The 17,476-nt window shown below is 42.2% G+C and overlaps 1 protein-coding gene across 3 annotated transcripts in view; it reads left to right on the top strand.

Moving 5' to 3' along the window:
- Nucleotides 1-17,476, top strand: part of Clcn4 (chloride voltage-gated channel 4) — a 68,966-nt gene that overhangs the window by 32,969 nt on the left and 18,521 nt on the right. For 2 of the 3 annotated variants that reach the window (XM_050121007.1, XM_050121008.1), the window contains exons 5-10: nucleotides 481-668; nucleotides 4,130-4,252; nucleotides 11,590-11,796; nucleotides 11,905-11,985; nucleotides 13,060-13,605; nucleotides 16,442-16,628. In XM_050121007.1, the coding sequence (XP_049976964.1) occupies nucleotides 481-668; nucleotides 4,130-4,252; nucleotides 11,590-11,796; nucleotides 11,905-11,985; nucleotides 13,060-13,605; nucleotides 16,442-16,628 (1,332 nt within the window). The remainder of the gene's footprint in view (nucleotides 1-480; nucleotides 669-4,129; nucleotides 4,253-11,589; nucleotides 11,797-11,904; nucleotides 11,986-13,059; nucleotides 13,606-16,441; nucleotides 16,629-17,476) is intronic. The other variant, XM_050121009.1, reaches the window with a different exon arrangement.

Below are 17,476 nucleotides of genomic sequence, written 5' to 3'. Positions count from 1 at the left end.
CCAGGGAGCTTCTGGTATCTCCATTTTGCCTCCCTCAACACTGGGGATATAGGTACACATGGTCATGCCCAGGTTTTATGTAGGTGTTGGAATTTGAACTCAGGTCCTTATGATTGCATAAAAACAGTCTTATCTCCTGAGCCATCTTCCTAAATTGAGGATAATTTTTCAAGCTGTATATTGACACTAAAAAACTCAGAGAGTGATGACTGAATCCTAAACTTTTTTCTGCCCTCACAACTTAAGAGAATGGAACCACATAGCCCTGCTACCTGATTTGAGGCCCTAGGGCCTTCGTGGCTCTTTGGGATGCCCACTGACTGACTGGCCCATGCCATAAATGCTCAGGCTTACTTCCAAGTGGATGAAAGCAGCTGTCAGTTTTAGTGGCAGTAGCATGGGTGTACACTCAGCTTTGGGAATGCCCTGTGTTCTTTCCATGTGGCAATTCTTCTCCATGATTTATTCCTCTTCTTCTAGGTACCTTGGCTGGGGTCATCGATCTTGCTGTTGACTGGATGACAGACTTGAAGGAGGGTGTCTGTCTATCTGCTTTCTGGTACAGTCATGAGCAGTGCTGCTGGACCTCCAATGAGACCACTTTCGAGGACAGGGACAAGTGTCCCCTGTGGCAGAAGTGGTCAGAGCTTCTGTTGAGCCAGTCAGAGGTGTGTATCTGTGTGGGATCTTGGGACCACCATAATCCCAAGTTCCTGAACACCCAGGATTTCACCTTCAGATAGTATTCTCTGGCTTAAATAGTGCTGTTGCTTGCTTTCATTGAGTTCTGCGGCTGCTCAGAATTTACCTAGAAAGCCCTTGCTGACCTTGGAGCCCCTTGCTCATGGGCATTATATGTGTATTTTAGGATGCCCCTTTCTTTCCTTCCTCTCTCCCTCACTTTGTCTGTCTTTTCTCTCTTCCTGTCTCCCCTATCTCTTTACTGATGTTCAGACGTGCTCTCACACTATAGCCCATCCTGGCCTGGAACTCACAGTAATTCTCCTACTTCAGCTTCTCAAGTTGTGAGATTTCAGGCATGAACTATCACAGCTGGTATATTTGCCTTTTTCTTACTAAAGGTAGTTTCTTCTTTGTGCTGAAGAAATGGAGTTGATTTTTATGTTTTAAGCCGGAAGAAAGGTTTTTTTTTAAATCAGTTTATAAAGTAACAGTTTCATGGAGCCAATTTATACTTCATCAGATCTGTAGCACGAATAATAAAAACCAGGGGTTCAAACTGAGGATCAGAAAAGCAAAGCGGCCAGCCACCAGCTCTTATGTCTACCTCAGATCAAAATGGGTAATCCTGCCTCCACAAGTCATCAGACTGAGAGTGAGCATGACCCCTATCTCCTCCCCTTTTATTTTCCTCTCTAGTGCTGGTATTAAAGGTGTGTACCACCACTGCCTGGCCTGTATGGATGACTAGTGTGGCTGCTTTGCATTCTGATCTTCAGGCAAGCTTTATTTATTAAAACACAAATAATATACTACTATAAGATACTTCCGCAGGAAGTGATCTCCTGTGCACTGGGTTTTGATCCTACTTCATGTTCTGGCTTTGTGGGAGCCTAGCCAGTTTGGATATTCACCTTCCTAGACATGGACGGAGGGGGGAGGACTTTGGACTTTCCACAGGGCAGGGAACCCTGACTGCTCTTTGGACTGGAGAGGGAGGGGGAGAGGAGTGGGGGGAGGGGGAGGGGAGTGGAGGGAGGGGGAGAGGAGTGGAGGGAGGGGGAGAGGAGTGGAAGGAGGGGGGCGGAAATGGGAGACTGGGAGGAGGTAGAAATTTTTTTTTCAATAAAAAAATAAATAAATAAAAAGATACTTCTGCAGAAAGTACAATTCAGTAGCTTTGGTCACAGTCACAGAATTATGTAATGATCACCATCGTCAATTTTGGAATATTTTTATCCATAACCCCCCCCATCTGCGTGTTCTGCTCCAGAGTCATTGATTAATAGTCCCAAACAACTGCCAATGACGTTTCTGTCTCTACAAATTTCCCCCTTCTAGACAGTTCAGTTAAATGAATACATGACTTTGTGGACTTTGTGGATATTGTGTTACTTAGCATATTGTTTTCCAAGTTGCTTCATGCTATAGCCTAAGTCAGCATTTGCTTCCTTTTCATTGCTGTATGATACTCCATTGTATGGCCAGGCTGCATATTATTTGATGAACATGTGTTCTTGTTTTTTGACTAGCATGACAATGTCACCATGAACATCTGTGTTCCAGGTGGGAGCATATATTTCATCTCCTTTGGGTATAAGTGTAAACTCTGGGAGAGAGGTGACCCCTAGATTTAACATTTTGAAGAACTGGTAGGATGGTTTCCAAAGTGGATGCACTTATTTGCATTCCCATGAGCAATATATGAGGGTCCTGATTTGCTTACCTACTTTACAACACTTGCTAGCATCTGCCTTCATTGTAGCTAACCTAGTACGTGTGAAATAGCGTTTCATTGTGGTTTCTGTTATCATCTTCCATCGACCTTTTCTGACCCAATCAGAAGAAGCTTCTGTGAAAAGCAGGTCTGGGGCACATGAATATATGGGTGACCCACAGATCTAGTACTTACCTTCATGGCATTTAGAAATTCAGATTATCATGCATATTTTGCCGAGACAGAGGCCAACCTAGTCTCCATAGTAAGACTCTGACTCAAAAGAAGGATGATGATGAGGGACATTGATTGATCAAGGCCAGGTGAAAGAAGCTAGGTAACAAGCTTTACATTAGGGGTAATAGGAGAACTGTAAAAGTTCGAGTATGTTGGGAGGGTATCTGTAATCTTTTTGAACTTCTCCTTTCCCTGTTTCTTTTGACGGACTTTCTTAGCTGAAGACATTTGCAATGTACTTTGCCATTTTACTAATCCCTTCTCTTGATGGAATATTCCCTCACATCTTAGAAACAGTCAGGAGTCTTAAAATCTCACACATTCTTGCCATTATTTCCAGAAAGAAATTCTAGACTTAGGTTGATGAGCATGGGCGGATGGGCCTGGCTGACTGCCATCTTTTTCCTACTTGCGGCATGTGTTCCAGGGGAAATAGAGGTGCCTATCTTTTCAACTGGTTGTAAGATTTATTCTTTGTTTCAAAGAATTGCCCTTTAAAAGAGTGAGAAGTTAGTTTTAGCCTTCAAAATGTACTTATTTAAGTGGATGAAAGGTATTCCTTGGGCTGATTTCTCACTACATAGTGTGTGAAATATGTGGCCACATTGCAGTCTCCAGGAACATGTCCTTACATTTAATAGGCATATATGTGGCCATGGCCATGGCCTGACAGGTAGGTAGGTGATCTTTTCCTTTTCTCTTGCTTGAATAATCCAGATGGTGAGAAGAAGCTGAAGCCTCGAGAAAGGATAAAGTACCCAGACTGTGTGCTTGTATCAGAAAAGGAAAGAAAAGACAAGACTAGCTACTTTGGAATAAATAGTCCAATATATTTTTTCTGAAGAGGGTATTCAAGCAGCTCCCTTCTAGGAGTGCCTGTCACATGTTAGCACTTGCTGGAATCTTCCAGAGGCTTGTTAAAATACACTGGGCTGTGTGCCTTTGTGAAGTATCTGATTTGGCAGCCCAAGGGTAGGGGCCCACAGGTTATGTTTCTGCCAACCTCCCAGGTGATGCTGGTGCTGTTGGTCCGTGGACCACACTTAGAGAAGCAACCTTCTCAAACACAGAACTGAAGCTTATGCACTGTGGTCTGGGTGTGGCTGTAATGAAAACAAAGAGAGGCCATCCCACCACAGACAAGACAAAACAAATCGTACAGAGTCTCACAGGCAGCGTTTTGTGTGCCACACCTTTTATTAACTACAGTGCAAGTGGTGATTACAGCCCAGCATCATCCTTGCTTTCCATTACTGCTGTGGTTTCATACACTGGAAGGCTTGTGTAAATAGCTCCTGGAGAAACACCTGATGCTGTTTGTGTGTAGTGACTATAGCAATAGCAAGACCTGGTGCTTTCCTTTACGCAGGCCTGGCAGGAACCTCTCTGAGCCCATCAAAACTTTGCTTTCCTCATGGAGATGGTGGGGTTGGGTGCATTACTCAGGTCTGCTATGGTTCACCGCTTCTTCCTTCTTTTGTGTCTGCTTTTTAGGGTGCCAGTGCTTACATTCTGAATTACTTAATGTACATTCTGTGGGCATTGCTGTTTGCATTTCTGGCCGTCTCCCTGGTACGTGTATTTGCGCCATATGCCTGTGGCTCTGGCATACCTGAGGTAAGTTGTAGCTGAAATCCCGTGTGCCAGCTAGGATCTCCACAATAAGCTTACTAGATAGGCACTGTTCATTCACTTAGTAGTTAAGAAAACTAAAATAAAAACTAGTTAAGTAACTTCCCTACAGTCTTTAATCTGGCAAGCTGTGAGTTGAACCCGGAAGTCTGGCTTCACAATGAGTACTGTATTCAGCAGTTTGGGTCTGTTGCTTCTCAAATGATTAGACCTCTGCCTTGGAAGCCAAGATAAACTCTTAAAGCCTGAAGAATCTGGGATCGCAAAGCATCCACGTAAAATTGCTACTGTAGTAACTCTAAGATGTAATGTGAAAACCAGACAGTAGTGGAGGAGCACTCCTGGGAAAGTTTACTGGTGATCAGGAGCTTTTGCCATGTTTGTTTTTCTGGTGACAGGGTAATAGGAATCTTTAAAAAATTAATTCTGGGGGCTGGAATGGTGGCTCAGAGGTTAAGAGCACTGACTGCTCTTCCAGAGGTCCTGAGTTCAATTCGCAGCAACCACATGGTGGTGAGCCACCATCTGTAATGAGATCTGGTGCCCTCTTCTGGTGTATAAACATACATGCAGTCAGAACACTGGATGTATAAATAAATAAATCTTAAAAAAATTAATTCTGCTTTCCGTGCATACACTGGGACTATGCCCATGTGAATATACAGCTCTTATAAATAATTTTCAGCAATCTGATGTAACCACTGTATCAGGGAAGTGACTTCATCATTCACTGAGATCAAACATGAAGCCTGGGAGAATCTGCTGGGTAGGATGATAGTAATTGAGCTGACTCCTGAAAGATGCAAAATGAAAAACCAGAAATCATAAAATGTCTTTCAGGTTCTCTCTAGTTAGAACATTTGCATTGCTCTTATGTGGCAGTGGAGAGGGTAAGGTGAGAGTAGAGTTCTGGACTGATAGTGGCACTGGGTCCCTGTTACCCTCTTGAAAGATTTATTTATCTTTGAATATTGTGTTCCATGTATCTCAGGCTATCTACAAGCTTACAATGTAGCAGAAGATGACCTTGAATTACTTATCCTCCTTCCTCAATTTTCCAGGTGCTGGGATTGCAAATGTGGACTACCATGCTAGGTTTATGTGCTGCTGGGGTTTGAACCCAGAGCTTTGTGCATCCTAGGAAAATACTCTACTGACTTAACTACATTTCCAGGCCAGTTTACCCAGTGTTGTGCCTTCCCACACCAGTGCTGGTCTAGGCAGTTCACACGATGAGGCAGAAGATATCAGGAAGGTGTACTGAAAAAAGTTCAATATAGACTTGTTTCAAGAAAAAGAGTAGAAATATGTATTGATACGCCTTACTGAATTTTTGGCAATTTATTTTGTCATATTAATTCAAGATTATCCAATCAAACTGCTTTACCACCTGCCTTAGTCAGTGTTCTATTGCCATGACGAGACCATGACCATGGCAACTCTTTTTTTTTTCCTTCGGTTTTTCAATACAGGATTTCTCTGTGTAACAGCTCTGATTGTCCTGGAACTTGCTTTGTAGACCAGGCTGTCCTCAAACTCACAGAGATTCACTTGCCTCTGCCTCCTGAGTACTGAGATTAAAGGCGTGCTCCACCACTGCCTGACCCACAGCAACTCTTACAAAGGAAAGCATTTATTTGGGGCTGTCTTACCGTTTCAGAGATTTAGTCCATTATCAACATGTTGGGGAGTATGGTGGCATGCAGACAAAGTGCTGGAGAAGTAGCTGAGAGTTCTACATCCAAAAAAGAAAGAACTACCAGACCCAGCTTGTGCTTTTGAAACCTCAAAGCCCCTCTTCCAGTGGCATAATTCCCCCAGCAAGGCCAAACCTTATAACCCATCCCAAGTAGTTCCAATCCCTGATGACTAATCATTCAAACATATGAGCCTATGGGGGCATTCTTGTTCAAACCACCACATTCCACCCTATTTCCTCAATACGACCAATTCTGTTCTGATGAAGTGTATGTACTTGGAAAGCACATGGTGCTATGCAAAAGAGCCCACTAAAAACCAGAGACTTATGAGAAAATGTGTCAGAGTGTGATCACAATACTTAGAACCTGACGGAGGAAGAGAGAAACCTGCTAAGAACAGAAGCACAGTGTCATGTATGTTAAATGGCCCCCACATATATCAATGCTAAATAAATACTTCACTTATTGAAAAAACTTAAATGTTCGCTTGTGGAAAGTGGGGGTAAGCATTGCAGTTTGTGAGAACTAAGATAGTGTGTATTCCCAAATTAATAGAAAGTGGTCACAGCAGGTATGACAGCCATGGCACCCTAGCGCAGGAGTGAGATGGTAGATATTAGAGACATATTGAAATGCATATTTTGTGCTTTCCTACACAGCTCAGTTCAACTAGAGACACTTTTCTGCATTCACCCTGGAGTTCTCCTGGGGAAATTATCTATACGCAGTCACAAAATTTGCATTATATGTAAATTCTTCTCTGATGAATGAATGGTATGGGTGGCACTTTGTATTCCCAAAGCAAGTATTGCCTCAGAACTGATTGTTTTATTTAACACCCAGAACCTAGGCACCCTGGACAACAACAAGGATAGATAATTTTTACTGTCCCATTTTATGATCTTACTGTTCCTTAATAGGCATGTTTTTTCTCCAGCTTTTCCCCAAAGAGGAAGATGGTCATTAGGGATGCTCAAAGAGAAATAAAATGCATGCTGGATCAGTCCTTGTCCCCTTTCCAAAAACCAGAGATGAATGGTTGTACTGGTGATCTTGTAGGCAGATGTGACCTTTGTCTTTGAGTAGCTGCTCCAATCTTTCTTCTCCAATGTGGGCACTCTTTAAATGAAATTTTTATTTACTATTACATTGTGTGTATGCATGTGATGAAGGGGTCTCTGCACATGCCACAATGCTTGTGTGGAGGTGAGAGGGCAACTTTCTGGAGTCAGTTCTCTCCTTCTACCTTCATGTGGATGCTGGGGATTGAACTAAGATCATTAAGCACACTGCCAAGTGCCTTTACCTGCTGAGAGATTTTACTGACCCCAAAGTAGATACCATCATTGGGGAAGTTGCACATTGAAGTTTCTTATGTGATAAAGTGACATGTGACATGGATAATACAACAGCGATATCAAGTGTGGCAAGTGAAAAGTGAACGGATCCCTTGAGGATGGGTCTCTTTATATGGAAGCCACAGGTAGCAAACATGAAACAACTTATGTGCTAACTTGATCAAGAAATGCAATGGAATTATTGGAAGTGGAGGGGGAAGAAGGATGGTTCTGCTGAGGAGACAAATAGGGCTTCCAAAGGTTATCTACTCCTGTATTTCTTAAAAGTGGTGGAAATCATATGATTGCTTGCCCTGCCAGCACTCTTTTAACCATATGCCGTTACTTAATAGTCATTTCTCTGTTTTCAAAACACTCGTGATAATCTGAAAGTTTTATGAACCAATGGAGATTTCACAGTTGAGGTTGGCTAGTATGAGCCACCAGTAACAATGCCTGCACTGTTTGTGTAGTAGAACTGGAACTCCTTTACCTGGGAAGACAGAACGAGCCATGATTCTTGGAGAAGATGGACAAGGTGAAAAGTCTATGTAAACCTGCATTTTTGTGTATGAGAAGAACTTGAGTCAAGCCAGATCCCAGTGGAAATTGACTTAAAGTAGGGATTGGAACCATGCTATTTTATGTTAGCAAAGATTGGGCTGAGCTGCTTAGAAAGAGTACTTTGTCTTCCTGGAGTCATGCAGTCTGCTGGAATATATTGTATGGCAGGTCACACAAAAGCAGACTTTGAAAACAATGCACATGGGTACATATTCACATCATTTTATAATGCAGAGGATGAGACTGAAGGCCTTGCACATGCCTGGCAAGTACTCTGCTTCTGAGCTACAAAGTAGGTTTTCAAAATTGCTCATCCCTCTGAGATTTTTCTTCCACAATATTTTGATTATTTAAAATAAAAGTTCCTTTGGAAAAAAAAATTTAGGGAGGTTCTCACTATACAGCTCTAATTGTGTGGAATTACAATGTGGCCTGGGCTGACCTTGAACTTTTATCAATTTTTAATCTGTACTTCCTGAGTCCTGCTGTGGATTACAGATGAGCATCACTGTACCCACTATAAACATTTTAAATGCTAGAGAGTTTTTGTGTAATAAATGCACTGTATAATTTCTGTAAAGCACATTTGAAAATGAACACGTGAGCTGAGGGGATAGCTCAATGGGTAAGAGTGCCTGCTGCACAAACTTGAAGGCTTGAATTTGAATATTCAGCACTTAAGTAAGTTCAGCATCAACATGGTGGAACAGAGATGGGCAGGTCCTGGGAACTCATTGACTAATCAGCCTAGCTGAAATAGTAAGCATCATGCTTAGTGAGACACACGGCCTCAAGGGAAAAGTAGACAGTGATAGAAAAGACATCTGACATCCTCCTTTATTTTCTATATGTGCGTACATAGGTGCATGGACCCATGTACATGCACCCACATACCACACATACACACAAGCAAAATAAAAGTGAACACTTGTGGCTTCAGAGTTGGGAGAAAACTTACGTACTCTGGGAACTCTCAATTCCGAAAAGCCACAAGTGTTAACTACCACCTGGACAAGAAATTGCATCCTCAGAATTTATTCTTCGCTGATTTCTGTTCTTTACAAAATACAAACATTCATACAAATGTTTATCTATCAGAAAGAGCTTTGATCATAATGGTAACACCACAATAAGAGTCTCTGCAATACATCTCACTAAAGCCCTGCATGCTTCAGTTTCTATCAATTCAAATTAAAGTAATTAGATTTGGGCATCTCATGGGAATGCATCTGCCTTCTTTAGTTCTTAATTGATAATAGCAATCTTATAAAATTATTTTAGAGAATTACAAAATACCTATTACATTGGCGAATTCACCACATGTCATTGCTGGCAGAGCCTTAGGTAATTTAGATGTTTGTGATTGTCTAAGTGGTATTATGCTTTTAAAATGTACTCCGGGGTACAAATCCTTATAAACCGACTGACAAAAATTATAGATATTTTTATTTGTGGCAATACAAAAGGGCTAGATTGTGGCAGGCATAACCAGATATCCCTTCCATATAGAGTTCCCATATCCCCAAAGCACAGGCTCAATTAACGTAACTATCACTAGTTAAATACGAGTTTGACCACAACTAGTTTATCTGAGTAGTTAAAGGCTAGTTCAAGAAGTACTGTCTGACTACAGCTAAGAGTCCTCTTATATATTCTGCAGGAAGGAGCTCACAGAGAATTTTGGGATCTCTCACTCTCCTTCCCTCCCCCATCTCCCACTCTCTGTCCTCATTCTCTTTTCCTCCTTCTGAAACTGAAAGCTGATTTTCTGAGTGACTCTGTGATGCACGTCTCTAAACGCAGCACTTGGGAGGTGGAGGCTTGAGAATCAGGTCAGTTTGACCTGTATAGTGAGATTCTGTCTTAACCCTATCCCACTAAAAGACAAGAGGCCTCTCATAATACTAAGATAGACTCCTGTGCACACTCCTTTCAAGCCCACTTATAATCTCCTCAAACCAATAAAGCTGACATGATAAACAATACAAGTGAACATTGAAAAAATAGTGTTTCAGTGATGAACCTGAAATATTGAGAAGCTAGGGAAATTTCCGTTACTTGTTTCGGGAGGAGAACATTTTGGAATCATCTGACTGTAAAATTCCCCTTTGCCTTGGCTGCATCTCTGGGCAATTACATTAGATCTCTGTGGGGAGAGTTAGATCTTGCTGCCGTCTCTGTAGGGAGAGCTCCTCTTTGACATTTTCTAGTTCATCAAGTGATTCTGATGAGGTTGAGAAGCATTGTGTTCACTGCTTGAGAAGTTGTTTTACTTGACTAAGTGAGTAATGTCCACAAGAAGATATTTTTGTGTATGTAACTGACACCGAAATGGGAAAACATTATCCCATAACATAGCATACAACTGGGGAAAATGGCTAGGAATTTGATTAACTGGCTTAGTGTCCCGTGAATCTAATCAGGAACTTGAAAGTTACCAGCCCAAAGGCAAACAATCACTCATTTTTATCCAATCGTGGCAGAGGTTGAAAGTAAGAAAGTATTGAACCACTTGAGGGGGTAGACTTCATTATACAAAGTCCATCATAGATCCTGGCATCCGATTGAATTCTAAGCAAAGACTGAAATGTATTTGTGGGGAAAAAGCCATTGTTTGCATTGACAAAATGGAGCAAGTCTGCAAAGGAGTAAGATAGTTCTCCCTGTACTCAAAGTCTTTTTCAATATGAGACAGCAGGAACAAAGAATATGACTGATACGTATGGAAACAACATAGCGAAGTCCATTATTTTGCATGCTAAATTTATCTGTTTAAAAAAGCAATCTATGACTAAGCATGGTGGTACACAACTTTAATCCCAGCACTAGAGAAGCAGAGGCAATGAATGAATCTTTGAACTCAAGGCTAGCCTGGTTCATGTAGTGAGTTCCTGTCCAGCCAGGGTCACATAGCAATCTATGGTACTTCCAATATACATGCTAATTGCAAAATTTTATTTAAGTGCTAATTAAATTGAAAAAAGCATTAATGTTAGGTAGATAAAAAGGAAACAAATGGAAGACATACTTTGATTTTGTAATTGTTCTAATTTGTTAATTATTGGTATTAATCTCTCTCCTTTTTTTTTTTCTCTTTTTGTTTGTTGAAACAGGGTTTCTCTGTGTAACAACTCTGGCTGTGCCAGAATTTACTTTGTAGACCAGACTAGCCTCAAATTCACAGAGATCCACTTGCCTCTGCCTCCCAAGTGCTGAGATTTAAAGGTGTGCACCACCACTACCCATCTTGGTGTTAATCTCTTACTGGGTTTAATTTATGAATTCAACTTTAATATGGTATAATACAGTTTGACATAATCTGGGTTTCAGGTATCCACTGGGGATCTTGAGATGTATCTCCATGGGTAAGAGGGCTACTGTAATAAGATACAAACTTCTGCTGGTACAAAATTCTATTTTTTTTTATTTGGTTTTTCGAGACAAGGTTTCTCTGTGGTTTTGGAGCCTGTCCTGGAACTAGCTCTTGTAGACCAGGCTGGTCTTGAACTCACAGAGATCCGCCTGCCTCTGCCTCCCGAGTGCTGGGATTAAAGGCGTGCACCACCACCGTGCGGCTCAATCAAAAGAGCTCAATCAAAAGAACTGAACCAATTCCTTCCATTTCTCTAGCTTAGTGAGTCTTGTTCAGAGTCATTGCATCTTCTTTCTCAGCCATGGACCACTGTAGTTCATTCCTCTCACTATCTGTCTTCTGTTCCAGATAAAGACCATTTTGAGTGGATTTATCATCAGAGGCTACTTGGGGAAATGGACACTGCTAATCAAGACTGTTACCTTGGTGCTGGTTGTTTCCTCTGGCCTGAGCCTGGGGAAAGAGGGGCCACTGGTGCATGTGGCTTGTTGCTGTGGCAACTTCTTCAGCAGCCTTTTCTCCAAATATAGCAAGAATGAGGGCAAGAGGCGTGAGGTAAGTCAGCACCTGCCCACCTCCACTGGAAGGGGACTTCTTGGAGTCCCTACCTCATCCCACCTGCACTAAAGTCCCCAGAGCCCATCTTTAACTTTCGCTTTGCAGGTGCTTTCAGCTGCAGCTGCTGCTGGTGTCTCTGTGGCATTTGGTGCTCCCATAGGAGGTGTGCTCTTCAGTCTAGAGGAGGTAACGGGCGGTAGAATGAGTTTTTGTGGTTTGGAGTGACCAACAATGTGAGTGACTGACAAAGCACCAAAGTATTGAATAAGCTTCATGCAGTTGATTAATGAACACAATTTCTGCTGTTAAATGTGTTCTCACATACTGCTTTCAAACTTGCCAACATAAAAGTTTTAGAGCGATTTCTGATGTGGGAATATAGACAAGCTAACTCCCAACTGGGTTTTGGAACCTAATGAATCATTCCAGGGGTTAGCAAACATTTCTCTGAAAAGGTCAAGATAGTTAACTATGTAGGTTTCTTGAGCCACACACCTTTTTTGCCACAGCCAATTGACTATGTCTTTGCAGCAATATCCATGAGTAGGCATGGCTGTGTGGCTGAAAACCTTATAAGCTTTGAAATTTCATCATTATTTAGTTCTTATGTTGTTTTTAAATGAATATTTCAGTTTTTGTCCCCCTAACCATTCATAAATATAAAAACTCTGCTGCCATAGAAGTATATTTTCTGGGCAAGGAGTTGACTTATAAGCCAGAATTTTCCAGCCTTTAATCTATTTTGTCATTCAGACAATAAGACTTATTGAATTTGGGGGGATTTCTGTGACATGAACAGTATTATGAGTACATATATTTATTTTTATCATTTTGTGGTGTTGGGAACAAAACTCAGGGTCTTGAGCATATTAAACACATTATACCCTAAGTCTTTTATTTCTCTTAAGAACATAGCTCAAACCCATTTTTATTAAAGCTATACCACTTTTGATATTTATTAATTTTTGTAGTGCTAAGGATTGAACCCAGGTCTTATGACTGCTAGATAAAAACTGTAACACCAAAATGTATCCAGAACTCAGCTTGCCATTCCGTGTGTAGACTTTAATTCCCTTAAATGTCTTTGCTCGTGCTTTTTGGTCACAACTAAACATAAACTGATAAAATGAGTAGAATATACTTTTGGTTTGAGTCTGTGTCTTTTATGCCAAGTGCCAACAGTTAGCTGCTCACCCAAGAGAAAGGGTCTGAGCAGCCCTTTCTCTGGTCACTCTCTGATTTTCTATTTGTTCATCTCAGGTCAGTTACTACTTCCCCTTGAAAACCTTGTGGAGGTCATTTTTCGCAGCACTGGTAGCGGCTTTCACACTGCGTTCCATCAACCCCTTTGGAAATAGTCGCCTGGTTCTCTTTTATGTGGAGTATCATACACCCTGGTATATGGCTGAACTCTTCCCTTTCATCCTGCTTGGAGTCTTTGGGGGTTTGTGGGGAACCCTCTTCACACGCTGCAACATTGCCTGGTGCAGGAGGCGTAAAACTACCAGACTGGGGAAGTATCCAGTGTTGGAGGTCATTGTGGTGACAGCCATCACTGCCATCATCGCCTATCCCAATCCGTACACTCGTCAGAGCACCAGTGAGCTCATTTCTGAGCTGTTTAATGACTGTGGGGCTCTTGAATCCTCCCAGCTCTGTGACTACATCAATGACCCCAACATGACTCGGCCTGTAGATGACATTCCAGACCGGCCAGCTGGAGTTGGGGTGTACACAGCCATGTGGCAGCTGGCCTTGGCACTGATCTTCAAAATAGTCATTACTATATTTACATTTGGCATGAAGGTAAGTGAAGAAGAGGGAAGAGGACATGCTTTTCTGGATACAGCACGTTGTTATCCAAAATAAAATTACGATTGGAAGAAGAGGAGCATTCTTGAATGTTCTCATGTGCTTAATCTTCTTTTAATCAAAAGGAAACACTTCTCTAAACAGCAAGCATGGGAAGTAGATATTTATTTTATTCCCATTTTCTTTTTATGGTTTTTTTTTATACTGGGTCTCACCATGTAACTCTGGCTGGCCTAGAACTTGCTAAATAGACCAGACCAGCCTTGAACTCACAGAGATCTTATTGCCTCCCAAGTGCTGATATTAGAGACATATGGCACCACGTCTAGCTATTTCCATTTTCTAGTTGAAGAAGCTGTAAGTGGATTGGTCTAGCCTAATTTATAAGATTTTTTTGGATACAGGGCTGGATACCAAGTCACCTCATTGCCTTGGTTTACCTGCTGAGTGGGTAGTGGCAGACAGTGGACAAACAAAGCCCAATTTGGCCTCCATGTCAGTCAGTAAACATCCCTTGAAAACTATCTGTATCATGCATTAGGTCTGAGAGGTACAGAGCCTTTGAAAGGTACAGGGCTCTGGGGCGACACACCCAAAGCCAGCATTTATAGAATCTGTACTGAGCAGTTTACCTGCTGCATCACCATCATGACAGCACAAAGTAATTGCTCCCCTGTCTGGATTAACTAGGCCCATGACATGGGCTGTTCGTATGCCTCTTTTCTTGAAGTCGTTGAAAGCTGTGCATAATAGCACATGCTTCCAATTTGGAGAGAAGACAGGTTCTTCCATTCTGGTTTGAAGGACTGTTTTAACCCTGCCCAACTGTATATACCTCCAAGGGCACTGTTACATTAATGCTTTCTTTTTCTCTTTGAGGTGGTGTCTCACTGTTTAGACCAGACTGTCTCTAGACTTGTTGCCTCTGCCTCCTGAATGCTGGGATTACAAATGTTAATGCCATGCCTGGCCAAGTTGATCATTTTAAAGTGTAGAGTTCATTGTCATTATGTACATCCATAATACAGCATAACCATTGTCTATTTAGATTCAGAACTTTATTATTCAACCAAAGATGCCATATTGATAGTTACTCTCCATCCTCCCCTCCTCTAGCCCTTGCAGCCATTCTGTGTTCTCTGACTGTAGACTTACCTAGTCTGTATATTTTATATATATGTGGAATGGAATGAGTGCCCTTTTGTGTCTGGCATCCTTCCCCTCAGCATCATGGTTTCAAGGTTCATCCAATGTTGTACCATTTTCCAATACTTTGCTCCTCTTATTGGAGTATTTCACTATTGTAGTATTTCATTCTATGTATACTCCACATTTTCTTTATCCATTCATCTTTTAATGGACATTTGGATTGGTTTGCCTCTTAGCTGTTGTGAATAGTACCATTATTTCTATTTAAAAACTTATCAGAATATACCATTCATCAGAGTTAGTAAAAGCTTAGTGAATTTTCACAAACCATGAGTATGTGCGGCCATTGCTGTTGTGTGGTATTCTACAAATGTTTCCTTTTTGCAGCTTCTCAGAAATGATGATTTCACAGGGCACAGGATGTGTAGAACTCATTAAGTAGATGACTCATCCTTAATCTTCCATTCCTACCAAAGGAGTTTGTCTTTGTGTCCAAGGAAGATGCTATCAGTCCTTTATGCTTAGTAAGAAAGGCCTATCTTGCCGGGCGGTGGTGGCACACGCCTTTAATCCCAGCACTAGGGAGGCAGAGGCAGGCGGATCTCTGTGAGTTCGAGACCAGCCTGGTCTACAGAGCTAGTTCCAGGACAGGCTCCAAAGCCACAGAGAAACCCTGTCTCGAAAAACCAAAAAAAAAAAAAAAAAAAAAAAAGCCTATCTTGAAGTTAAGAGGGAGTCAACGATTGTGGAGTAAGGGAAATCCAAAAAGAGACGGTTTCTTTAAGATCATTCCAAACTCTAGAAATTGCACAAGAGGCTGCTTCCTCCCCTTCACTTTGGTGAGGTTAAAGATCTGCCTCCATTTTCAGATTGATGACTACTAGGATGGTGAGAGGAGCTGCCACTGGGAGATCTCCAAGCTTGTGGGTTCTCACTGAACATGGGGAGTCAGAGCTTCTGTAGCCCATCTATAAACCAGCTAAGCCAAGAGATATTTTCATTCATAGAAGTAGAAAACTCACCGCTACCAACTACTATTAGGCCACACAGTCTGCTTCCTTGTTGTCCTAAGATGGCTGAAAAATATTCTGAAAGCTGCTTTGGAAATGTGTCTAGTCAGGAAGGGGAGATTTTTATCCTCTCTCCCTGATAAGTGTCCAGCCAGCACCCTTTGAAGAGAGTACTAAGTCTTTGAAAAGCTTTTGAAGGATCCAGAACTGCTATGGTGACACAATGCACTCAGTTTCTTTATTTTACCTGGGAACAGTTGAAGGGCCTTTCTCATCTATTCTCATGCTGTGGCTTGACATTTAATTTTCAAAACCAGTGTGAATGACAGTTCGGGGAGTGAGAAAGTTGTGAGAGGCTCAAGTGACAGATGCTGGCTTGGAATGTTATCTGCAGTGAAGCTTATCATTCTTTAATGCACAGCAGGCAGAGGAAATGAAAGTGTCAAACTGTGTTCTTTTTGAGCTGCAGTGGAGTTCAACAACTAAGCAACTAAGCAGGTCGAGTCATTTGTCTCACCTTTTCCAGGCTTACTTGTTTTGAAGAGCTGTGTCTCCTTTGAAGACCCAAGCCACATGCAAATGGGGTGGGGGACTCTCACTCTCCTTGGGACTGGGCAGTAGAAGTAGGCCTCCTTTTCTCAGGCTACCTTTTCTCTTTGTGCCCCTTCGAGATTCCTTCAGGCCTCTTCATCCCCAGCATGGCTGTAGGAGCCATGGCAGGCCGGATGGTGGGAATCGGTGTAGAGCAGCTGGCTTACCATCACCATGACTGGATCATCTTCAGGAACTGGTGCAGGCCTGGAGCAGACTGTGTCACACCAGGACTTTATGCGATGGTGGGAGCTGCAGCCTGTCTAGGTACAGCCATAGGTGGGGAAGGAAGCCATAGGTGGGGCAGGGTGCTGATCTCCCTTAGAAGTCAGATAAGAAAGAAGAGATGGCTTCACTAGGGATAAGGTTAGGCTATCCTCTGATAACAAGCAAATTCCTACATCTTAGTAGCTCATGTCTTGTGCAACACACACAGACACACAGACATACAGATACACACACACACACACACACACACACACACACCCCTTCAAGTGTTAGCAGAAGATTCTCCTCTGTCCAGCCATCCAGAGCCCATGGTGATGAAATCTCTACTGTCTTATAGCTGTGCCATCTAGAATATGGCTTCTAAACAAGCAGTGATTCTGCCTCTGGTAATATTTGAGACACTTTTCCTTATCCTAACTATAAGTGCCACTTGTGTGTAGTGGGTAGCAGGCACAGCGATTGCTTAGCTTTCAAGCATAGCACCTTCTTGATAACATAGAATAGCCCAGCCCCAAATATCTCATGTACAGAGGTTAAGAGATCCTGGTTTAAGTTTATTGGAGTAGGATTTGGTGGGAATTGCCTTTCAATACCTAGGGATTTAAAGCCTGATCCCTGTCCAACTCAATATTATAATAATCTCTCCAGCTTCTTGGCTTCTGAGTTGCTTGCACTGTCAGGAGCCTGGCTAGCCTGGTAGGGCCCACTCATCAAAGGGCCAGGCACATTAACTGGGAGAAGAGGCACCCATGTTCCTGGGAGTAGAGCTCCCTGTGGAGCAATACAGGTCCCTGATGCAAAGCTGGGTTTAACATTCCCTGAGCCCCGGCATCATGTGGGACTGACTTCACGGAACAAGTATGAGACGGACAGAAAGTTCTCATTAG

Source organism: Alexandromys fortis, unplaced genomic scaffold (assembly GCF_014885135.2).
Source record: "Alexandromys fortis isolate MF-2015 unplaced genomic scaffold, M_Fortis_MF-2015_v1.1 scaffold_192, whole genome shotgun sequence".
Taxonomy (NCBI): domain Eukaryota; kingdom Metazoa; phylum Chordata; class Mammalia; order Rodentia; family Cricetidae; genus Alexandromys; species Alexandromys fortis.
This window is presented reverse-complemented; position numbering and strand designations above follow the sequence as displayed.